The sequence below is a fragment of the Mesoplodon densirostris genome, chromosome 14 (assembly GCF_025265405.1).
Source record: "Mesoplodon densirostris isolate mMesDen1 chromosome 14, mMesDen1 primary haplotype, whole genome shotgun sequence".
NCBI lineage: Eukaryota > Metazoa > Chordata > Mammalia > Artiodactyla > Ziphiidae > Mesoplodon > Mesoplodon densirostris.
Genome location: NC_082674.1, coordinates 85,183,624 through 85,207,095, shown reverse-complemented (window position 1 = coordinate 85,207,095; position 23,472 = coordinate 85,183,624). Strand labels below are relative to the sequence as shown.

Here is a 23,472-nt window from a genome sequence, read left to right as displayed (position 1 = left end):
TATCCAACCATTCCTCCATCTACCATTGTTTTCACTATTCTTGGAAATTGTAAAATATTATTCTGTCTTCTATCACTGCTGATTGCAGTTATCCCTTTTTACTAGTTTTGTTCATAGGAAATGAAACCGATTTAAATATGAGCCAACATTAAACCCTTAGGAAAGGTAAATTTGTAAACATATTAATCTATGTATAAATTGGAAAGCTCACCAAACAGAAAGAAAGGATTTAAGGTATGTGATTAGCTGGACTCTCTTCTGGTATTAGATTTGGAGAATTTACTCAAAAGCTTAATATGTAGAACCCAATTCCATGGCTCTCAAGAGGGTTTACGCTGTGGCTGAAAATGGAGTTACATTAGAAAGGTGGGCTGGCCCTGGGCAAAATTGCGAAGCAGAAAATGTCTTCCAGCGTCATTGCCCTCAGCTCTACTCCTGGCCTCTGATTCCTCTAGGGACTAGCCTAGGAGCTCAGGGCCTTTTTTCTTTTCTTAACGACACTGAAATGTCTACCTTTGTCAGACTCCTTGCCCGATTAAAAGCAATGCTGTCACCTCCCTTCTCTCTCTTCAGAGAGAGCGAATTTTAGTGAAAATTGTCAGTTAAGAACTCATGCCAGTAATAGTTACCTCTTCCAGACAATACATCCTTCAACCAAAACAGTGGATTTGTAGCCATCCCAAAGGCTGGTGTGAAAAATCCTTCCATTTAGTTGTCTCGATTTCTGGCTCTTTATTGCATGTCACCCTGAAAAAACAGTGTATTCAAATTGGGGTGTCCTGTATCATCCTTTAACTGTCAAGTATGAGCCAATAAAACAATACAAACAGATATTTTTGGAAGAGATCCTTTTCTCTGTCTTAATATCTCCCACAGAGCAGCCTTGCTGTGAAGAATCCTTTCTTTGATTTCCTTTTTGAAATCTTTTTAATGAATTCCTCTTGCAATACATATATTCATTTATAAATAATATATATGATTACTTGTAATTTCTTTAATATTTACATTAGTAATACTATATTGCAAATATCATTTATCATTGCATTTGTCTAACTTAACTAAATGAACCTAGTTGATTTCTTGTATTATTCTATTGGATGCAGAGATTAACTATTTTCTTACTGTTGGGCATTTGGAGCATTTCCAGTGTCTGCCTGTAACACACAGAGCTGCAGTAAACAAATCTTTCTGAGCCACTTCTTGTGAACAAGTACAAGAGTGTCTTGTGGGAATATAGCTACAAGTAGAATTGTTAAATAAGGCAGCCTGTAAATATGTATAAGGTCTAACCGTTGTCCTGGAACTTGCTTTCCTGGGACAATAACTGACAGTGATTTGTTCTTAGGTCTGTCTTTTTTTTCTTATGCTGACTGAAAGTTGAATTTCAGAGTCCTGTGGTATCTACCATTCACCTTCACTAGATATTTTGAAAATATTCTCTAAAGTAACTGTAACAGTTTACATTGCTCCTGGCAGTATGTGAGATTTCCTGTTTCCAACATCCTCACTAAATTTTATCACAGTGTTTGGTATTTTTTCCCAGTCTTTTTGGTGCAAAACTATGTCTCTTATTTCAATTTCCATATCTTCAGTTGCTGGGCTTTTCATCTATTTATCAGCCATTTGGGCCTGCTGGTCTTTTGTTTCCTTTGCTTACTTTTCCATTAGGTCCTTTGTTCTTCTTCCTCTAAATTAACTATATTTATATTTTGGATACTCAAACAAATATCATGTGATAACGCTTATATGTGGAACCTAAAAAAATATGATACAGATCAACTTTATATATAAAACAGAAACTTTGTAAACAAAACTTTATATATAAGACATAGAAAATGCACTATGGTTACCAAAGGGGAAAGGGGTGGGAGAGGGATAAATTAGGAGTTTGGGGTTAATATATACACACTACTATACAGAAAATATATAACCAACAAGGACCTACTGTTTAGCACAGGGAAATATACTCAATGTTTTATAATAACCTATAAGGGAAAATAATCTGAAAAAAGTATGTATAACTGAATCATTTTGCTGTACACCTGAAATGAACACAACATTGTAAATCAACCATACTTCAATTAAAAAAAAAAGAACTTTGTATTTTATGTATTGTTTGCAAATATACACTCCTGGTCTGTGACTAATATTTTCATTTTGTTCATGCTTTATTTTTTACATACAGTTTTTTTTTTTTTTTTTTTTTTTTTTTTTTTTTTTCTTTTTGCGGTATGTGGGCCTCTCACTGTTGTGGCCTCTCCCGTTGCGGAGCACAGGCTCCGGATGCGCAGGCCCAGCGGCCATGGCTCACGGGCCCAGCCGCTCCGCGGCATATGGGATCCTCCCAGACCGGGGCACGAACCCGTATCCCCTGCATCGGCAGGCGGACTCTTAACCACTTGCGCCACCAGGGAGGCCCTACATACAGTTTTTTTAAACGTAATTTTATTAAGCTTTCCTTTGTTAGGTGTTTTGTGTGTCCTTAAGAAATTCTTTTCTATCCCAATACCATAAATATATATTCCTAAATGTTTAAAAGTTACACTTTTACACTAGTCTTTATCTTTGATTTTTATTTTGTGAATTAAGATCTTGTTTATTATTTTCCCTATTCATAGCCAGTAATTAGCACCATTTATTAAACAGTCCATCCATCTCTCATTTGTCATAGGTCATGTTTACATGTGTAAGTTAGGCTGTTGCAAGCTACTTTATTCTGTTATTACATTGGTCAGTTTTTGAATGCATACTACTTTGACTTAATTACTATGGCTTATTAATAAATATTGATATCTGGCAGGGAAAAACCTCATCTCCTTTTTGTAGTTCTTCAGAATTATCTTGGCTATTCCTTACTGGCCCTTTGTTCCTCAATCTGAACTTCAGTATCATCTTATTAATTTATCTACAAGGGAACTCTGTTAGGATCTTGATTAAAGTTGCATAGAATTTATACATCAATCTGGAAAGAATTTCCATCTTTAAATACTGAGTCTTAATTATCATTAGGGCATATCTCTATATTTCATTATATTTTATTTCATATATTTCAATGGTTTTATAATTTCCTCCTTAAAGGTATTTAACCTTTTTCTTAGTCTTATTCCTAGGGATTTACAGTTTTTATTTGTTTTGTTTTATTTCTTTATTTTTTATTTTTTTTTTGCGGTATGCGGGCCTCTCACTATTGTGGCCTCTCCCGTTGCGGAGCACAGGTTCCGGATGCGCAGGTCAGCAGCCATGGCTCATGGGCCCAGCCACTCCATGGCATGTTGGATCTTCCCAGACCAGGGCATGAACCCGTGTCCCCTGCATCGGCAGGCAGACTCTCAACCACTGCGCCACCAGGGAAGCCCTGTTTTGTTTTATTTTTAAATGGCTGTTATGATTACAGAGTTTTTAATTGTTATCTATACTGTTAAATATCTATTTAAACATTTTCTTAATGCCTCGGGGATATCATCATAAATACGAGCTATCATGTTGTGCTTGGATTTTGGTTGCATGTCTAAAAACCTTATCTAATAGTTCTGGTGGTTGCTTTAGAATTTGTTTTCCTGGGACAATGACTGATAGGAAATAGCTTTTAGATTATTATTATTTTTTCCATATAGGTAGTTTGCAAGTAGAATGCAATGACGTGTTTTTCCTGGACAATGATTCAAATACTAAAGAAACCCTCCTTCATTAGGAATATTTCCTATCTTTAGAAAATCACTTGGTCACATTTAAAATCATCTGAAATTGACTTCACATTTTAATATTATTTGTCTTTTCAGTTTTACCAGTGGACTCAAGGATGACTTCAATGATATAGTCATCAGACCTTAGGGTACTTGGAGGTAGACATAGTTTAGTAATATTGGCACTATCATTATCACCCAGCATAATACATGACATATAATGGATGCTCAGTGAGAGTATCATTCAACAAATATCAGTGGTGTTATCATTGGAATATTCAAGATAAGTTACAAACATTACACTAGACCATACTCTACTTATAAAGAACTTTTTAGTGTTTGACATTTACTGGAATTCTAGGCAAAATCACATTAAAATTTCTGTCTTTAAGTTAATTGTTTAAAAGTCTTACATATCAAATCCATGATGGATGTTTTATTTTCATTAAATCAGCTTTCTAATACAATTTTATATTTGCAATAGCAATGAAATTTGTAGATAGAATCAATCAGCTAATGTAGGCAGGAAAATTACCAAACATTTCAGTCATTATTAAGTCTTTAGGGTGACTACCAGAGTTACCAGGTACAGTGAGCTGCTGGAAGTTTGATATCCCCTTAGGGTGGTTTGCTCAATGAACAACTGAGATTTTACTAGCTTTAGGGCAATATCTCCCTGTGTATTAGCCTACATATGCTGCAGAGCAGACCTGTGTTTTCTGTGTGTCCCAGGGAGAATGAGGCTGTGAGAGGTGAGACCTCTAATAAGGAATCTTGATACTTTCCATGCTGCAGAACTGCCTCTCCTCTCTGACTCTCTCATCATTGACTGGTACAGTGCAGGATCTACTGCTCACTGCTGCAGCATCACTTCTAAATGCTGCCATTAAGGATCTCCAGTTTTCCTGTTTCTTGCTTCTTTCGCTTCCTGCTACTTCTGGTTCAGTTCCCAGCCTTGCATGGAAGGGATGATTTTTCACATACAATTCCTATCAATCAGAGCATGACAACCATTCAACACTGGGTTCAATCTTTGGAGCATCAGATCCTCTTGGCAATAGGTGTCTCTTCCTTGACACTCATGGAAGGCTTCTTTTTTGCACCTTATATTGCTAACATTGTAACCCTGCCTACTTTTGGGTCAACAGTCATTAGAGGAGTTTGGGATTCTGGAAGGCTGGTCCCTGGATGACTAAAATTTTACAGTGAGTGTGAATTTTATTGACTTCAGTTCAAACTCTTGTGGGAAATCTTGGTGGTTGAATAATTTTTCAGTAATCTAACAACCAAAGTTGAAATGTAGAATACATTTAAAAAATATTTTTAGGGCTTCCTGGTGGCACAGTGGTTAAGAATCCTCCTGCCAGTGCAGCGGATGGGTTTGAGCCATGGTCTGGGAAGATCCCACATGCTGTGGAGCAACTAAGCCCATGCACCAAAAGTACTGATCCTGTGCTCTAGGGCCTGCGAGCCACAACTACTGAAGCCCACACGCCTAGAGCCTGTGCTCCGCAACAAGAGAAGTCACTGCAACGAGAAACCAATGCACTGCAATGAAGAGTAGCCCCCGCTCGCTGCAACTAGAGAAAGCCCGCACGGTATCTAAGACCCAACACAGCCAAAAATAAATAAATTAAATAAATAAATTTATAAAAAATAAAAAAAAAATTGAAATACAACATATCTCACAAAGTGGGTACACATGTCTTCTTTTGTATCAGTTTCCTAGGGATGCGGTTATGAGGTCCCACAAACTGGCTGACTTCGGAGAGTAGAAATTTATTCTCCTATAGTTCTGTCCAAAATCAAGGTTTGGCACAGTCCCTCTGAAACCTGAAGACGAGCGTCCTTCCTTGTCCCTTCCTGGCTTCTGGTGGTTTGTTGGCAATGTTTGGTGTTCCTTGACTTGAAGCTTTAGTACTTCAATCTCGGCCATCATCCTCATGTGGTCTTCTCCTCTTGTGTGTCTATATGTCACCTCTTCTTATAAGGACATCAGTCATGTTGGGTTAGGGCACACTCTAATTCAGTATGACATAATCCTAACTTGATTATATCTGTGAAGAGCCTCTCTCTTTCCCAATAAGGTCGAAACAAGATCCTGGATGTTACAACTTTAACTTATCTTTTGGGCTGGGGTGGGGGGCACAATTTAACCTATAACATAATTTACTAATAGACTCTTAAGTGAGCATGACGGTGTAGGAATGTAGGATGGAACTGTATTCTGTGATTTTTGGGGGTGTATGTGGGGGGATGTCAAGGAAAATCTTTCTTTCTTCTTTTGTAACTCATTCATTATCTTCTTACTCCCCAGTCCCCAAAACACACTCTCCCTTCATAACATATTGTGAAAAAGTGGGAAGAGGTGTTTAAAAAAATCAAGTTTTGGAAATACAGTCTATAAATAGTTTTAGTCTATGGGGAAATAACTCAGCTCTTGCAAGAGCTCTATGCTGTTATTATTTAGACCTTTGTAATTTCCATAGGTAGTTGATTGTATTTTTTGAAAATTGCCACGTTCAAACAAAAAAAAAAAGAATAGTGTTACGCAAGCTGTTATTCTAAGATGTTCGCGATTAGGGCTGATTGTGAATATTTATTATGATAATAGTGGACCAAGTGCTCTATATTGATTGGTCCTTTCTCTGCTATCCAGAATGGAGACAAAATGAGATTCTATTTAATAGAGCTTTCCTGTACTTGTTAACTGGTTTCTAGTTTTAAAAGATTAGAAAAGAACAAAATACATTTCATACTGAAATTACACTGATTGAACTCAGTTTGGTATTCCATTGAGGATTTACAAGATTGAGTATAAATTAGAATAACTAGAATTATGTAGGCCAACTTTCTACAACTACAGGAAATGAAAAATCAGTTTAGGTCAGCGAAGTGTATACTGACCATGGAAGAAAGAATATAGGTGTGTGATGGGTAGAGAAAACAGAACAGGAATTTATAGGCAGAAAAGAGAGTGTTGTGCTTTTAGTAAAAGCTAGATTTTCCATGTCAGAGTGTAGTATAAGCTAAAGCACTAAGAGACTATGTCTGAATAAGAAGTGAAAGAGGGATAATTGGTAGAATTCTTTAAAACTATATATTAGAGGGCTTCCCTGGTGGCGTAGTGGTTGAGAGTCCGCCTGCCAATGCAGGGGACACAGGTTCATGCCCCGGTCTGGGAAGATCCCACATGCCGCGGAGCAGCTGGGCCCGTGAGCCATGGCTGCTGAGCCTGCACGTCCGGAGCCTGTGCTCCACAATGGCAGAGGCCATAGCAGTGAGAGGCCCGTGTACCGCAAAAAAAAAAAAAAAAAAAAAAAAACTATATATTAGAGTTCATGATTTAATATAATACAATAACATACTCTGATTAGCTATCATTATAGGTCTTGATTCTCATGATTTGACTAACTTGACAGCTTTTGCTGATGAGCATGGGATGAATAAAAAGAAGAGGATGTGCCTAGAAATTGGGGAACTAACTGGGCACTCTTGTAAGATCTTAGGTGGTATGCTGAGAGTTTGGTTAACATAGTGGCTCTGGCAATGGAGAGGACTATGTAATTATTTAAAATACTGATCAAATTAGTAGTACTTTGCCATGAATTACATTTAGATGAAGACACAAGGTGAGGTATTTAAATCAAATGTATTATATGTTGATAGGATGGGTTATCACTGATATTATACTAAAAGATGAAAGTTAAGGACTAGAGGCTATAAAAACACTATTAGACATCTTTATTAGAAAATATACTATTACAACTACCACTGGTTAGTATTACTATTGGATACCATTTAAAAAAATTTCCTATGGGCTAGTTACAAACCGGGTTATTTTAAGTTATTTATGCACATTATTTTATTAATCTTTTAAATTTATTCTATTGTGAATCCCAGTTCTTCATGATATATAAATTTAATGGTTTCTTCAGTAGTGAAGGTGCTTGACAGTAAGCTGTCTCATATTTTTCTGGAACTGTCTTTATTTTGCTCTCATTTTAAATAATATTTTAGCTAGACATAAAATTCTGGTTTGCCTATTAGGTTTTCTCAGCATGTTGGAGATATTATGCTACTGTCTTTTGGTTTCCATTTTGCCATTGAGAAGGATGCTGTCTGTATAATTTTTCATTATGTTGTAGCTGGTCTGTTTTTTCTTTGTAGCTAAACTAAAATCTTCTCTTTGACATTTGTTTTCTTCAGTTTTACTATGAAGTTACCAAGTGTGGACTTCTTTTTGTTTATCTTGGTTGGTGTATGTTGGGCTTCCTGAATCAGAATATTAATGTATTTATTCAACTCTGGAAAATTCTCATCCATTGTCTCACAAATACTGGCTCTTTTCCATTCTATTTATCCCCTTCTTTGCAATCCCAAGTAGCCTTATCTTAGAAATTTTCTCTATATTCTCTACATATTTCTTTTTCTTATCTTTCATTTCTTTAACTATGTGTGCCCTTTTTTGGTTAAGTATTTTTAGTTGTCTTCTACTTCACAGATTTTCTTTCTAGTTGTATCTAATTTTTTAATTTATTCTTTCTTTTCAGATTTAATATCTGTTATTAAAAATCTATTTGGGGAATTCCTTGGCAATCCAGTGGTTAGGACCCTGCACTTCCACTGCAGGGGGCCTGGGTTCCATCCTGGTTGGAGAAGTAGGATCCCACAAGCCACACAGCACAGCCAAACACACACACACACACACACACACACACACACAATCTGTTTGGTTCAAAGTATCATGGTTCTTAATTCATGCTTTCAAATTCTTGTTCTACTACTATAAATATTTTAAAATGTTTGTTATATATTGTATTCCTTATACTTCTATTATCTGAAGTTCTTTACTCATTAATTTTTTTAGTTTAATTATTAAGTTCTTTAAGAGCATTAATCCTGCCACTCAGTGCAACTACAGTGTTCTATAATTTTGAACTGTATACTCATTTTTTGGAAGCCTTATTTGAGAGATTCCTATGCATCCTTCCAAAAAGCATTTGATGTTGTTTCTGACAAGAATCCCCAAAAAACACCAACCTGAAACTAAATTTTAAAATAACTTCTCTGCTTCTAGTCTATGCAGATACTATAACTGAGTTTCTTACAAACACATGAGATTAGTACTCTGATTATAAACTATCATTGCCAAATATAAATGAAACTGTATGATTTTTTTTCTGGATAGGGACAGACATGTTTCTTTATCACTCCTCTTTGCCAGAGGACACATTTATTTTCTAGTTAATATTTTCACTGATATAGCACTTTAAGTTTCTCAATTTTATTTTGGGTTAAAAATATTACAGAGCTCTTCCTTGTGAGGGTCAAGACATTCTCCTGTCCCATCTGTAGCAATTAAAAGTCTAACTTCTAAATAACTATTAATAACTCTAAGATTGTCAATGCTTCAGAATCAATTTACCATTTTTATTTCAAGGTTGCTAATTTCTTTTTCTTTCTTTTTTTTTTTTTTTTTTTAGCTCAGGGATTGCCCGGCCATTTATAAAGTTGTTTGCTGTATTTCACATGCATTCCCAGGTGTCTTGGAGATATATTTCTTCATATTCAGTCTCTTACCTCCTCTCATTTAAGTTTTATGTAAATCAGTGACATGAGGTGGTATTTTATTCATTTTACTGTTGAGCCCTAAAAAGTTTAAGTAATTTTCCTAAGGTCACACAAGGAAAAAAATGTGAGAACCAGGACTTAAGATCAAGAAATCTGAGCCCAGTTTCTTCACTGGTATATTCTCAGAGACAAAGCACAATTATTTTAAGAGCTTATCCTACTGATAATTTTGTTACTTAATATTTTGCTAGAAGAATATTAATATTAACATTTTTACTTGATTCTTAGTTTCCATATGTGAAGGTTAATAAGGCTAAGATTTAGAGGAGCCCCAAATTCGAACTGAAAAGAGCTAGTAAGTGATATCCAATTAATAGTGAGAAATATTAAATTTTTACTTTTCAAGGTGGTGGAAATTCAAAATGATTAGCAAAATCTGTCATGTGATGAAGAGTTAGTCCTTTTTTGTTCCTTCTTTTAGTCTAGAATTATTTGGCATACATATGCATAATAGGTGGAAAGCAGACTAATTTCCATAGATGATTATGGGTTTCTCATTCTACTGTAAGGTGGGTTGCATTTGAAAAAAAAAATATGTGATTTTTGCATGCACAATCAGCTGTACTTTAAATATGTCTCTAGCCTTAATGCAGAAACATTGACTGGGCATCACAATGCATAGTGTTACACTCTACAATCTAAAAGAAAACTGCAACGTTTTTGCTTACTCTTGGACAGTTCTATTTTCAAGTTAAGGAAGGTTCTAAAGTTGTCTCTAGGAAAAAAAAGGAAGTTGAGTCTCATCACAGCACAATGGCATTGTTAGTTGGACATCTATGAATCAAGATAAGCATATCAGATGTCTGATTTTACAGAGAGAGACAAGGACCTTCTTCCATTGCAGTTCCTATTTTATATATCCTCTTGTGATTTTATTTGTTTAAGTATTGACCTAGCTCCTTAAAATTAGAGTGTATGAGGACGTCACTTTTGTGCCTAGATTTTATTTAAAAGATCAGTTTAAAAAATATTGCCACAAAATAATTTATCACTGATTGTGATTGGTCTTAAGAACATTTTTTTCCCCTTTCTTTCTTTCAGCTATATTTCAGCTTTCTTTTGTTGCTGTGCATGGGCTTTCTCTAGTTCTGGGAGCAGGGTCTACTCTTCACTGTGGTGTGTGGGCTTCTCATTGCAGTGGCTTTTTGTGGATCATGGGCTCTATGTGCATGGGCTTCAGTAGTTGCAACACATGGGCTCAGTATTTGCAGCATGTGGTCTCAGTAGTTGCAGCATGCAGGCTCTAGGGTGTGAAGGCTTCAGTAGTTGTGGCGTATGGGCTCAGTAGTTGTGGTGCACAGGCTTCATTGCTCCATGGCCTGTAGGATCTTCCCGGAAAAGGATCAAACCAGTGTCCCCCACATCAGCAGGCAGACTCTCAACCACTGCGCCACCAGGGAAGCCCGGATCACAGACTTTTAAGTCCATTAGCCTTAGATTCAATTCCCAGTGTTAAGCTGACCTTGGACAAATTAATAAACCTTTCTAAGCTAAGCCATAATTTTTTTAATCTTTAAGTGAAGGTAATGTTGTTCACCTCATTGTGAGATCATAAATGTAAAGTGCTGAACATTGTGCCTGGTACATAGTACTTTATAAATAGCTATTATTACTTCTTGCATCATGGTATACATGGAAGGAGTTCTTGAGATCATTTAGGCATGTGTTCTTAGTTTCTGGAGAAGAGGGAGATGAGCTAAAGGTAAGCAGAAGTGAGGAGGCAACATTAATTAACATTGAAGAGATCCACACAATCGGGCAGAATAGATTTTAACAATGCTTCCATTTTTGGCCATGATCTCTAGCTGCATCTGTTGATTATTGAAAATATTAGATTTGGGGATTCTCAAATGTAATTATAATGTGTAGCACATGAAGCAGAAGAAGCCTTTAGGCTAAATTCTATAAATGGTTGCATTTCCTGGTTTTGCCAGCTCTTTGTGCCAAAGCCTTGACTGGAGTATTTAAATAGGTCACACTTGGTGGGTGTTTATCTGTGTGCGTGCTCATTCATTTATACCTGAAAAGGTTCTTTAGCTTGGAATTGTGTGAAGGTAACGAATGGGTCTGTTAAAAATCACTGAACCCACAATCTGCTGTGATTATTAAATATAGTTGCTTACCCTTTGTTTATATAGGGCCTCTTATAAAGGATGCACAGTGGATTCATACAGGCCTTTTATTCCATCCAAGTAACAGCGATGGGTTAGTGTGAATAGATGGTGACCTCTGTGTGGGCTTGGACTGAATCAGCCTCGGCTGCCATTGTCCTCTCCCCAATGTGCCAGGATGCCTGCTTCGTACTTCATGGTCCTGAATACCATCTGGCAGTGGCTTAGAATTTTGCTTGTTAAGTCCAAGTTTGCTCAGTCATGCTTCCGTTCTGTGTCTCTTAAATAAGTTCTCCACATCGATAGGTTTTTTGACATCTGCATTTTCTTCCCCAACTTCTTCTGCAAATTCATTTTTGGTAGGAAAAGCTACTTGCTGTTCAGAGAGGGAATTGAAAATGAATTCCCCTTCGCTGTTCAAAACCAGTTCCCATATTTACCACAAATCAGACACCTCCCAGCGGTGCCCCAGGGCAATTGCTTGTCAGTCATTCCATCTTTATAGTATGTGAGTGAAGTAAGAATTAAACAACCATGTGTATTTGCTTTAAAAATCCATGTTAGGGGACTTCCCTGGTGGCACAGTGGATAAGAATCTGCCTGCCAATGCAGGGGACAGAGGTTTGATCCCTGGTCTAGGAATATCCCACATGCTGCAGAGCAACTAAGCCCATGTGCCACAACTACTGAGCCTGCATGCCTAGAGTCCGTGCTCCGCAACAAGAGAAGCTACGCCATGAGAAGCCCACACACCGCAACGAAGAGTAACCCCAGCTCATCACAACTAGAGAAAGTCCGTGCGCAGCAACGAAGACCCAATGCAGCCAAAAATAAATAAAACTAAATCTTAAAAAAAAAAATCCATGTTACTGTATTAATACTTATTATGCTGCCATACAGAGTGAAATACTAATGTCAGCATGACCAGAATATTCTCTCCCTATAGGCAGACCTACCTAGGAGGTTAAATTATATTCCCAATGTGAGTTTATTAATTTGTAGTGAGAACTCTATTTGCCAAGGAACTGGGCGCCTACTTTCACTGGCAAGTACATACAGTGTAATTTTCAAGTCATTTATCACTCAGTTTCCACTAACTCTGAAGGAAATGACCGCTAAGGAGCACAGAATGGGGATCCCTCTGCTTGAGAGCAGCCTGCAAAGGCAGGAGGACGCTGGACCGGCAAGTGAATCTGAAAATGGCTCCTCATCAAAACAGTATCCACAAAGTCTGGGAATACAGGGAAAAGAGCACATTTATTTGACTTTTTTTTTCAGTATAACAATTGGATCCTTGCTTTAAGCTTTTATGTACTTTATAAGAAACAACGTTCTGGAGGTTTAAGAAATATATTGATAATATTTGAAATTTTAACTAGCAAATTAAAAAAGTAATTTTATCATGTTTCCTGACATTCTGGATACCCTACATTATTGTGACTGTGGTAGTAGATCTCCCTTCCAGTGGAAGGAGAGAAAACATTAAAATTCATTGACTTTCTGTAATCTTCATGCTTTCATCTCTCTTTCTATACTTCTCTTTAATTTCATGAAACTAGTGTGATCAGATGGCATCTGTTTCCTTTGGAAATATTAGCTGAAAACTGAATTAGTCCACAGGAAAGGGGTCCTAGACCCCTCAGGCCCACTTTTCCTTTAGGGTTTGATGTTAAGAAGTTAGAGGGGCCCTGAAATCTCTCTGTTGACCCAGACCTGCTCAATATGGGGCTGAGGAACTAATTAATAATGAAGGGTGTATTTGTCTGGGACATTCTCATCCACACTCTTTGTTTTTAGAAATCTAGCAGGGAATTGGAGAAGAGAGGTCAGCAGTGTGTGGCTGGTCTCTGCCTTCTCTCAGAATCAGGGCTAAAAGCTATACATTGCAGGGATAAAGAATGAAAAACTTAGTCTCTCTCTCTAGATTCAGATACAGATATAGATATAGACATATAGGATATATAGAAACACATACACACACACACACTTTTTGGCCACTCTTACTTATTATTGTAGCTGACTAAGCATCCTCTACATACTCATGAGTCTCAGCTCCCCAAAATGCACCTTCCTCTTTCTTGAATTTCCAAATGCCTGATCAGTGGGTGTTTCTCTACAGATGTTCTTCATTCAGAAAGGTCAGGATGCTGGTAAGTAAAGGGCAGGAATCGTGACTTCACCTTGAATATCCAGAACTTAACAAGTATCTACCACATAGCAGGTGCTTAATAAATGCTTATTGAATGAATAAAAGGATGAACAAAATGATATATAACTCCTTATATACTTAGCACCCATTTATAGATATGATCATACAGTCAACCCTACAAACTTAAGGCAGTGTAGACAGGACCGTTACTCTCTAACCCTCCAAATTTCCCTCACCCATAAGACTGCATGTCACCCTGTTGGGACATGTTTTCCTCTCAAGGTTGATGTTTGTTATAACCTTACTTCACTTATTTTAAGAATGTACTTTTGAGTTGAAAGGAGAGAAGACTGTCTGAGATCCATCATGACCCTCATGACAAGCTATTGATCACAGAACTGAAGAAAGCTTTGATTAGCACATTTTGGCAGTTTGTCTTTTTGAATTTAGGGTTTTGAGTTATCTTCAATCAATTTTGTTCATTACCTATTGCCAGATCCTCCCACCAGAAAAAAAAATACTTTTTTTATTCCTCTTTATTTTTATTGTGGTAAAGTATACATAAACCATATTTATTTTAACCATTTATAAATATGCAGTTCAGTGGCATTAAATACAGTCACAGTGTTGTATAACTATCACCACTGTCTATAACCAAAACTTTTTCATCATCCTCAACAAAAACTCTGTAACCATCCAACAGTAACAACCCCATTTTCCCTCCCACCAGCTCTTAGCAACCTCTATTCTATTTTCTGTCTCTGTGAATTTGCCTATTCTAGGTACCTCGTGTAAGTGGAATCTACAATATTTATCCTTCTATGTCTGGCTTATTTCACTAAACCTAGTGTTTTCAAGGTTCATCCATGTTATAGCATGTAACAAAATGCCATTTCTTTTTTGGCTTAATAAATCCCACTGTGTGTATATATACCATATTTTGTTATTCATCGGTTGATTGACACTTGGGTTGTTTCCACTTTGTAGCTATTGTGAATCATGATGCTGTGATCATTTGTGTACAAATATTTGTTCAAATCCCTGCTTTCAGTTTATTTATTTATTTATTTATTTATTTATTTATTTATTTATTTATTTTTGCGGTACGTGGGCCTCTCACTGTTGTGGCCTCTCCCGTTGCGGAGCACAGGCTCCAGACACGCAGGCTCAGTGGCCATGGCTCACGGGCCCAGCTGCTCCACGGCATGTGGGATCTTCCTGGACCGGGGCATGAAACTGTGTCCCCTGCATCGGCAGGCAGACTCTCAATCACTGCACCACTAGGGAAGCCCTTTCAGTTCTTTTAGATGTTCTGTGTAGGTAGCAGCAGAGTTGTTGGATCATATGGCAGCTCTACGTTGTTTTGTACAATTGATATCCTGATGTTGATTTAGATGTGGTCCTTCTGTGATCTCTCTTAATATAGGAGCCAGAATGATGGTGACATGGATGCCTCCAGTCAGTTCAGTAAAGAAGACTCATGGCTATAATCACATTTAAGAAACTGCCATTTCTCTGTGATGACTTGGAAATCAATGGCAGTTCAGAAAATAAAGCATAGACTGTGCCATTTAAATCCTAGAATCTGATCATTCTGTTTTTTCACCCTCAAACTAGTGAAGAAAATCAGTTTTCTCCATGTGATATTTTAAAATATAGCTTAATTAAGCTGTAATTTTATAGCACCATTTACCATGATCATGATACCAATTACTTGGAACATTTATTTTTGTTTCTAATTTTGAAATGTGTGGTAGAGTTTTCTATCCTTAATCCACTTTTCTCAATATAAGAATTGTTCCTGTGCTTTGTTTAGCCAAAGACTACTTTAGAAAAAGTTAAGTTGACTTGTTATTTTACAGTATAACAATTTCAAGAGTAGTTTATTCATCTGCAGCCTCTAAGATGCAAATTATATAATGTGCTTTCTTTATACTTCCTATTTGCTTTTCTTTGTATTTATATCTAAGCTGATTGAAATCAATGGTGCAAGTATTAATTAGTTTTACTAATGACAATTATGAGATACCATAGGAACTTGCAAGTATATTTGCACCTAAGCATAGCATCAAGACATCCAAACTGGTATAAAAAGGCTTAAGTTATGTGGACTAACTTGGGGACAGTCAGTTGTGAATTTGTGAAACCATACAAAAACAGAAGGTTTCCAAAGAAATATGCTACAGTAGTAAATTGCAGCAAATTTAAACTCAGAGTCAAGAGACCCAGCTTCTGGTCTGAACTCTGCCGTTAAGTTGGCTGTGTGACCTTGAGTAAGCCATATAAGGTTCGTGATACTTGGCTTTTCTCCTCTGAAATTAAGGAGTTGGACTCCACCTATGAGCTCATATTTGATATCTTTCAAACATAGGTAGTAATTTAGATCCTGAAATAGGTCATAGTGACTTGATATCAATTGTTATCTATCTTATCATTTGTCTTCAGAACATGCCAGAAACCAGATTTTTTCCCTCAAAAGCTAATTGGCAACACCTTTTATGTTTACACTATAAATTTGCTTAAAAGTTGGTGTACAAGCAAACTAATCATCCCGACTTTAATGACTAGTTAGGAGGTATTTAACATTTAGAAAACTAAGGGGGGTTGTTTGTTCATTTCTCTATGTGAGTTGTCTTTTCATAATCTGGATGCAGCATTAGTTCTCAGGCAATGGCTGATGTGTGTTTGTTTTGGCATTTTCCTTCTCCCTGAAGGACATTTAAAAAAATTCTCTCAAGATTTATTGATTTGAAAAGGGGACTAGATTTTTATGTGTGGTTCAGAAGAACACATGGAAGACCAAAATAATTGAAGAAAAATATTTTAACAATTAGAGGTCTCTCAAACAGGAATGATTTCCTAAGGAGGCAGAGATCACACCTGCGTTCTGCATCTGCTAAGATTTAGGCTTCATGATGTCCTCTGACATATTCTTAAATTCTGGAATTTAGACATTAACTCCCCACCCCACCACTACCTTCCTATTTGCCCTTTTTTTTTTAACACAGTGTCTTAATTAGCAAGAGGAAGCCAACATCCTCTCTATTTGCATGTTGAGATGGTGAGCCTGCCTTTTTCATTCAGAATTAGATGATAGCATTGTTGATGATCATATTTTCTCTGCTGTTCAGTCAGGATGCCACTTATGGCATTGCTTTTCTTTCCTCATCACATTAAAAGATTTTTTGAAATCACATTTCAGCTATCAAGTACTATATATCAGTCTACTGACATTTCAGTTGGTTTTGATTTGTAGTCATGGTTATAGAAGAATAAAGATACTAATCAATAGAAACATTTATTGACTTAAAAGTATAAAGTCAACAGCATGTTTTTTATAGAGAGACTTGCCTTACATATACAGGGTTATTGAAATTTTGGATTTATAAACAAAGATAATTTATTGGGTGCTTACTTGCTTTACAAAGTAACTTACAATAGGTTTTGTTTAATTATATGTTTGATACAGTGCAGTTATTTCAGAAACACTTGCACTGCACAATTAAATTTAAAGTTACCATGTTTATCAATATCTTTTCTCTTTATTTTTATAAAAATATTAAGTGACATCGGATTCAGGATTGATCCTCCGCACTCCATTTTTCTTTTACGCTTAGCACATCGCTGTTTACTGTTTCCAAGTCTGCGGTCTTCTACTGCATTTAAGCAAGACAGTAATCACCATTTTATGGAATGTGGCTCTTGCTACATTTATCAAGTCCTTGCAAAGGTTCCAATTCCTCCAGGGTAGCATAAGAACCAAAACAAGCACCAAATTGAAAACCAAGCACTAACACCATTTTTTTGGGGGGATGGGTTATATTCTGCCTTAAAGCGATACGTTTTTATCAGGCAGATGTTTTCTTGCTTCTTAATTATTGTGTACACAAGCAGTGAAGTCAGCCACAAAATGCACTTCCAAACCTTTATCTGGGAGTTCACCAATTATTCTTGTCGTATTGGAGAGGATTGCAGTGATAGTGTTAGCTGCGGTATTAATGGTAAGTAATGAGTAAGCTCCCATTACTGGCAAGGCCTTGTGCTGGGTGCTTTGAATGCATTATCTTTGATATTTAACTTTAATGACAGCCTACGAAGTAGCTGTTTTATTTCCACCCTTATTTTATAGTTGAGGGGACTAAAACACAGAAGCGGAATAATCGCTGATCTCATAGTTTAATAATAGTTGGAAGGAGTCAGGTGTGACACTTGGTCTTTGTTAAAGATGTATATTATCTGTTAATCCATGGGTTAATATATGTAAAGCTTTTAGAACAATACTTACAAACTAAACCTTTATACAGAAGCGCTGTATACAGATTAATTAGTATTATTTCCCCTTAGTCACTTATTTGGAGATGTTAATTTTTTCTTCTTTCCAGCAGGTGGTAGTGGCTTGTGAGGATCAAAGGTTTTATCATAGAAACCCTGCTCTGAGCTTAGGTCTGTAATCAAGTTTATGAGCTTGAATACAAGAGTGTATATAAAAGAAACAGGCAGCTCTGGTGTCCTCTTTATTGCTGTCTTCCAGCTCCTACACATGCATGCTATTTCTTAGCTAAATATTTTAGTCTTATAGAAAAAGCAGTTCCTGGGGAAAATAGCTAATTTTATTCTGATAAACTCTCTTATCATTTTGTAATATAGATTTCCTTTTTCTTTTAGTAATCCTAAAACTACAGGGATGTAAAACGCATTAAAGTTATAGCCGACACCAGAGTGCCTTTCCTTTAAAAACTTTAACAACATGAAATCATTTGTATCTGCTTAAAGTGAGATTTTAGTTTTCATTTTCTTTTTTTCTTTTCTTTTTTTTTTCTTTTTTTTTTTTTTTTTTGCGGTACACGGGCCTCTCACTCTTGTGGCCTCTCCCGTTGCAGAGCACAGGCTCCGGCCGCGCAGGCTCAGCGGCCATGGTTCACGGGCCCAGCCGCTCCACGGCACCTGGGATCTTCCCGGACCGGGGCACGAACCCGTGTACCCTGAATAGGCAGGCGAACTCTCAACCACTACGCCACCAGGGAAGCCCCTTTAGTTTTAATTTAAATTGGATTAAATCATCTTTTATTTATTGGAGGATAATCTCAGAATTTAGTGTGACACTTCCTTTTGCAGAGTCACGTTTGCTAATGTGGATCTCTCTCTGTCTCTATCTCTCTCTCTCTCTGGGTCTCATTCTCTTTCTCACGGACATCTCCCACGCACCTTCCAGGAATGCCTGGTGTGGTCCCCAAGCTCCACCTGACAGCTCCATCCTGCTCTCTGCCATCCCCTGGCTTTGAAGCAGTATTGCTGACCAAATAGTCAGCATCTGGATGAAGTGCCATTATACTGACCCCCTATATGAAAATCTGATCTTGAAAATCCGTTTCATTAGGCATGGTTTCTCCACAAGCTGGAAAGGGGTGTGACTGGAATCTCCTCTTAGGGCCCTTTTTTTCTGAGAAGAGCCCTGCCTGAAAGGTCCATTCTTACCCGAGCTATGACTCATACCAACTTAACCTGAAAATTTGGGACCAACCATGTAGCTCCCTCGGTTCACATGCAGAATAAATCTCCCCCTTCCTTGAATAAGTGGATCCCTTCCAACAGCAGCTGACTTACCCATTAATACCATATACAAATGCGTCCATTCTTTACCTAGGGTGACCCTCTCGATATTTCATTAGATTCACCTTGGTGTATAATGTTCTTCCTTGCTGCACTCTATAGAGTGAGAATGAGGTAGACTTCTCCCCACCACTCAGATATCTGCTACTGTCTTTTTCTGAGGGACAGGGGGTGGGCAGAGAGGAGATTTATGCAAGCCTGTGGCAAGGATAGAAGAACACTGGGGTTGAATATGTACCTCCTAACTGCCAGCCTCTACCTTAAAGTATATTTAGGCCTCTAGAGTCATACATCTTGAAAACTCACCAGTATGATAATGAATATTTAAACTTCTCCCATGCTGTTGTTATATATTAAGCCACTCGTTTGTGCCTAGGGGTAAAGACTAAGCTGGTTGGCTGTGTCATAGATGGTAGCCTCTTTTAAAAGTCCAACAGCACAATATATTTCCTTACACACCCACATTTCTTAATTATAAAAAGGATCACTGTGAGGGTTTAAATAACTACAACACTGAGGGAATTACATTATATTTTGATCTGCCTGTACAATGATGAGAAGAGTTTTTTTTATTTTCCCTTATATCTTAGGATACATTATAGGATGCATGGCCTTTCAGGGCTATAATTGACTTTATTTAAATCAACTCGGTTTTGATGAATAGATGAGAAGTATCATTTTATAAATAAATATTGAATGACTTGTGTCACCCTAATTTAATTAATTGGGCATATTAACTCTACTCTTCTGGTTCATTGAAGCATTTGTACCCCTGTGTATGTTCTGCTCTGTGAAGCTTCATAATACTTTTTCCTAGTTCTAGTTCCTAGTTCTGCATTCTCCGGGTGGATATCCACCCCATGGGGCCTATCTCATGTAGTGAATGATCTCCCTTTGTTTCCCTCTCCTGTGGTGCAAATATGTACCTGTCCATTGTGTTGGGTCCATATTCACCATCGCCACCTCGTCTCTGGTTTCCATACCTAACCAGCCCCCAAATCCATTGTTTCTCTCATGCAGATATCATTAATACTCCCTTCCTCTCTCTATCCCGTTCCTATTTCCCTGGTCCTCATCCTCATTACTGTTCCCTCAGATTATAACCGTGTTTTCCTGTTTTCTCTGCACTAGTCTTGTCCCTTCCAGTTTATTTTATATAATGTGGCCAAAATAAAAATCTATGAAGTCATTTCCCTCCCGGCTGAGGACGCAGTTCAGATCTCTTCCACAGTGATCCAGGCCCTGGTGCCTCTCTTCTCCACACCCCTGACTCGCTGTGACTTTCCAGGTGATTGCATTTCCCCATACTCAGCGCCCTGCTCCAAGTCCTGGAGCCTTGTGGTGTTCCTGCTGCCTCGGGTTTCCTTCCTACCTTTGTCTTCCTGGTGAATACATTTAAGTTTTTCAAAGGCTATCAACGTTGACAGCTTCCCTCCTGCCTCACACTAAATGAGTAAATCACTTCCTCCTCTTCTTTGCCTTCATTCTTAATCATATATCTATGACGGCACGTAATCACTATTGTAAGTATGTATTTATAATGTGTGTCCTCATTAGATTGTGAATTCCTTGGGGCCAGGGTGTTCTTAGTCACCTTTGCAATTCCAGAGCCTGGAAGAGAATCTGACATGAGTATGTGCTTAATAAACATCTGTTGAATCACTTCAATTGTCTCATAAGTGTTCTCTATATTAGAGAATAGCTTCCTAGCAGATAATTAAAAGAACAGACTTGGGGTAACTCTATAGTCTGTTATTGTCTGATTAGCCCAATTAAGAGTACAGAGCTCATGAGGCCAAGGTCTTCAGTTTCATTCCTCTCTGGAACAGTTAACTTTATTCTTCAACTGTTAGAAACCAACTAGCCTAGTGAATACCACTGGTTCCAAGGGATGTGCAGAGTGAGAATGATTAAGGTCAGGCAAATTCATCTCAGTTCTTAGACAAATTGAATTAAATATATTCCTTATTGATACTAAACACATAATTTTACACCTGGGTTTTGTCTGCAGCACCTGTCTGGGTGCACTTATGCGTTTGCCTTGAAAGTTTCTGCTGCACTGAGGGAGCTGGTACCACCTGGTAATAGTGGTTTTGCAATGAGAGCCATGATGTCCCGTCCACAGATCTTTACGACCGCCAGCCTCTGAGCCTCCCGTCTACCCACGTGTGTCTCCGTGTCTGTCTTCCAGGTGAGACGATGCGCATCGCCTCTTCAGAGTTCGCTGATGACCCGTGCTCCTCGGTGAAGCGTGGCACCATGGTGCGAGCTGCCCGGGCTCTGCTATCGGCTGTAACACGCTTGCTCATCCTGGCGGACATGGCAGACGTCATGAGACTTTTATCTCATCTGAGAATTGTACGTATGTAGAACTTATCAAAATGTGCTTTACATGGGTAGCAGTATTGACAGTGGCACTGAACTGGACCAAAGATGTTTCACTGCTCACCAGATCACTTGGATACTCACCCAAGTGGTATACCCCCAATTTTTCTACTACTAAAATTATATTCAATAATACATCTTTCAAAGTTACAGAAGATTCACTTGAATTGTTTTCCTTCTCTCAAAACACAGAGTTTGGATTTCCCCTTAGTTCTTGGTGTACAAAACAGTGCATCTTTCAGGCTGCAGAGGCCGTGTGTGGTGTGCCTGCCTTGACTTTGTCTTGGGATTCAGAGCAGTGCTGGTCCCTGTGGTAATTAGGCCAGGCCAGCTCTTCTGGGTAGCTGGCCACATGACCACCTCTGCCCAGCTTAATATGGATCCCATGTTGCATTGTATTTTGTTAACTGCTCCAGCGTTGCCCTTTTGTAGAATTACATACTTTGAACCTCCCTTAGTCTGGCAATAAAAAGAAGCCTCGTCCACAGCACTGATGGCTAGAATCAATCTTTTTTTTTTTTTTTTTCTTTGCAGTATGCGGGCCTCTCACTGCTGTGGCCTCTCACGTTGCGGAGCACAGGCTCTGGAGGCACAGGCTTAGCGGCCATGGCTCACGGGCCCAGCCGCTCTGCGGCACGTGGGATCCTCCCAGACTGGGGCACGAACCCATGTCCCCTGCATCGGCAGGTGGACTCCCAACCACTGTGCCATCAGGGAGGCCCTAGAATCAATCTTGTTGCATCAAGCTTGGCATCTAACATTCCTGGATTGGGTCTCTGGACGCATATGTGCCCCACCAACTCCTAGAACTCCATGATATGTGCCTTGCTTGTCAGGATTCCTTGGTTCCTTTTAAGTCTTTTGCTTCTTAATGGAAGTGGAGACTTGCCCTGGTCACACATTTTCCTGGGTCACGTGCAGCCCTCCCAGCCCTTGACAGCTAGGCCTTTCTCTGTGTTCCTAGTTGCTCAGTGGTATCTAGTTGCAGCCTGGGTGGACCCAACCTTTGATGATGTAGCTCAGTTGCTTAGGAACGTGGCTTCTTCCTAGAGGGTCTCTATTCCATGCCCTTGTTTTCTTTTTCCATGACATGAACAATGAGGGGGCAGGTGAGATAGGAAATGAATAACGGCCTGTTCTTGCCTCACCTTCCATATCAGATTTGTCCAATATGGAGGTTCACTAAGACATTTCCAAAATCACAGGTGTTCTCTGTCAAACAATCTTGGGCAGGGTCTTAGCTGAGCTGGCCCCAATAAAGGAGCCAAGATTTCCAAAATTTTGTATAAACTCTGCAATATTATGAAAGGCCTCAAATTCCAACATCCCCAGCCTGAGTTGCATGGTCATAAACCACAAAGCAGGTGTAGCTCTTCATGGTTTCTGTTCAGGTTCCTGAGGAACCAGGGGACACAAAGCAGAAACTGCTTGGGAATTTTTCTCTCAGACTTTTCTCAGAGAATAGGCCTCAGAAACCCAGGAAGGCTCTTGCAAGTTGGATGAAGTGAGCAGTATGATGAGAGACTATCTATTTCACAGGATACTGAGGGGCAGTGTAACTTTATGAATAACCGTATGGCCACTGGAGTAAGACAGCCTACGTCTAGTCTTGGTTTGAGGTCCACTTGCCAGCCTGTCCTAACCCACCACATAAAGTCTCCACAGCATAGAGAACAGAGGGGTGGTAGCCAAAGGGGGGTGGGGGTGGGGGAGGGATGGGATGGGAGGCTGGGGTTAGCAAATGGAAGCTATTATCCAGAGAATGGATAAACAACAAGGTCCTCCTGTAGAGCACAGAGAACTAGAGTCAATAACCTATGATGAAGCAGAATGGAAAAGAGCCTTAAAAAAGAGAATCTATACATACGTACAACTGAGTCACTTTTGCTGTACAGCAGTA

At 38.4% G+C, this 23,472-nt stretch overlaps 1 protein-coding gene across 5 annotated transcripts in view; it reads left to right on the top strand.

Annotated features, from left to right (window-relative positions):
* The window catches only part of CTNNA2 (catenin alpha 2), a 1,046,049-nt gene that overhangs the window by 212,578 nt on the left and 809,999 nt on the right, over nucleotides 1–23,472 (top strand). For all 5 annotated transcript variants that reach the window (XM_060116852.1, XM_060116853.1, XM_060116851.1 and 2 more), the window contains exon 3: nucleotides 21,379–21,545. In XM_060116852.1, the coding sequence (XP_059972835.1) occupies nucleotides 21,379–21,545 (167 nt within the window). The remainder of the gene's footprint in view (nucleotides 1–21,378; nucleotides 21,546–23,472) is intronic.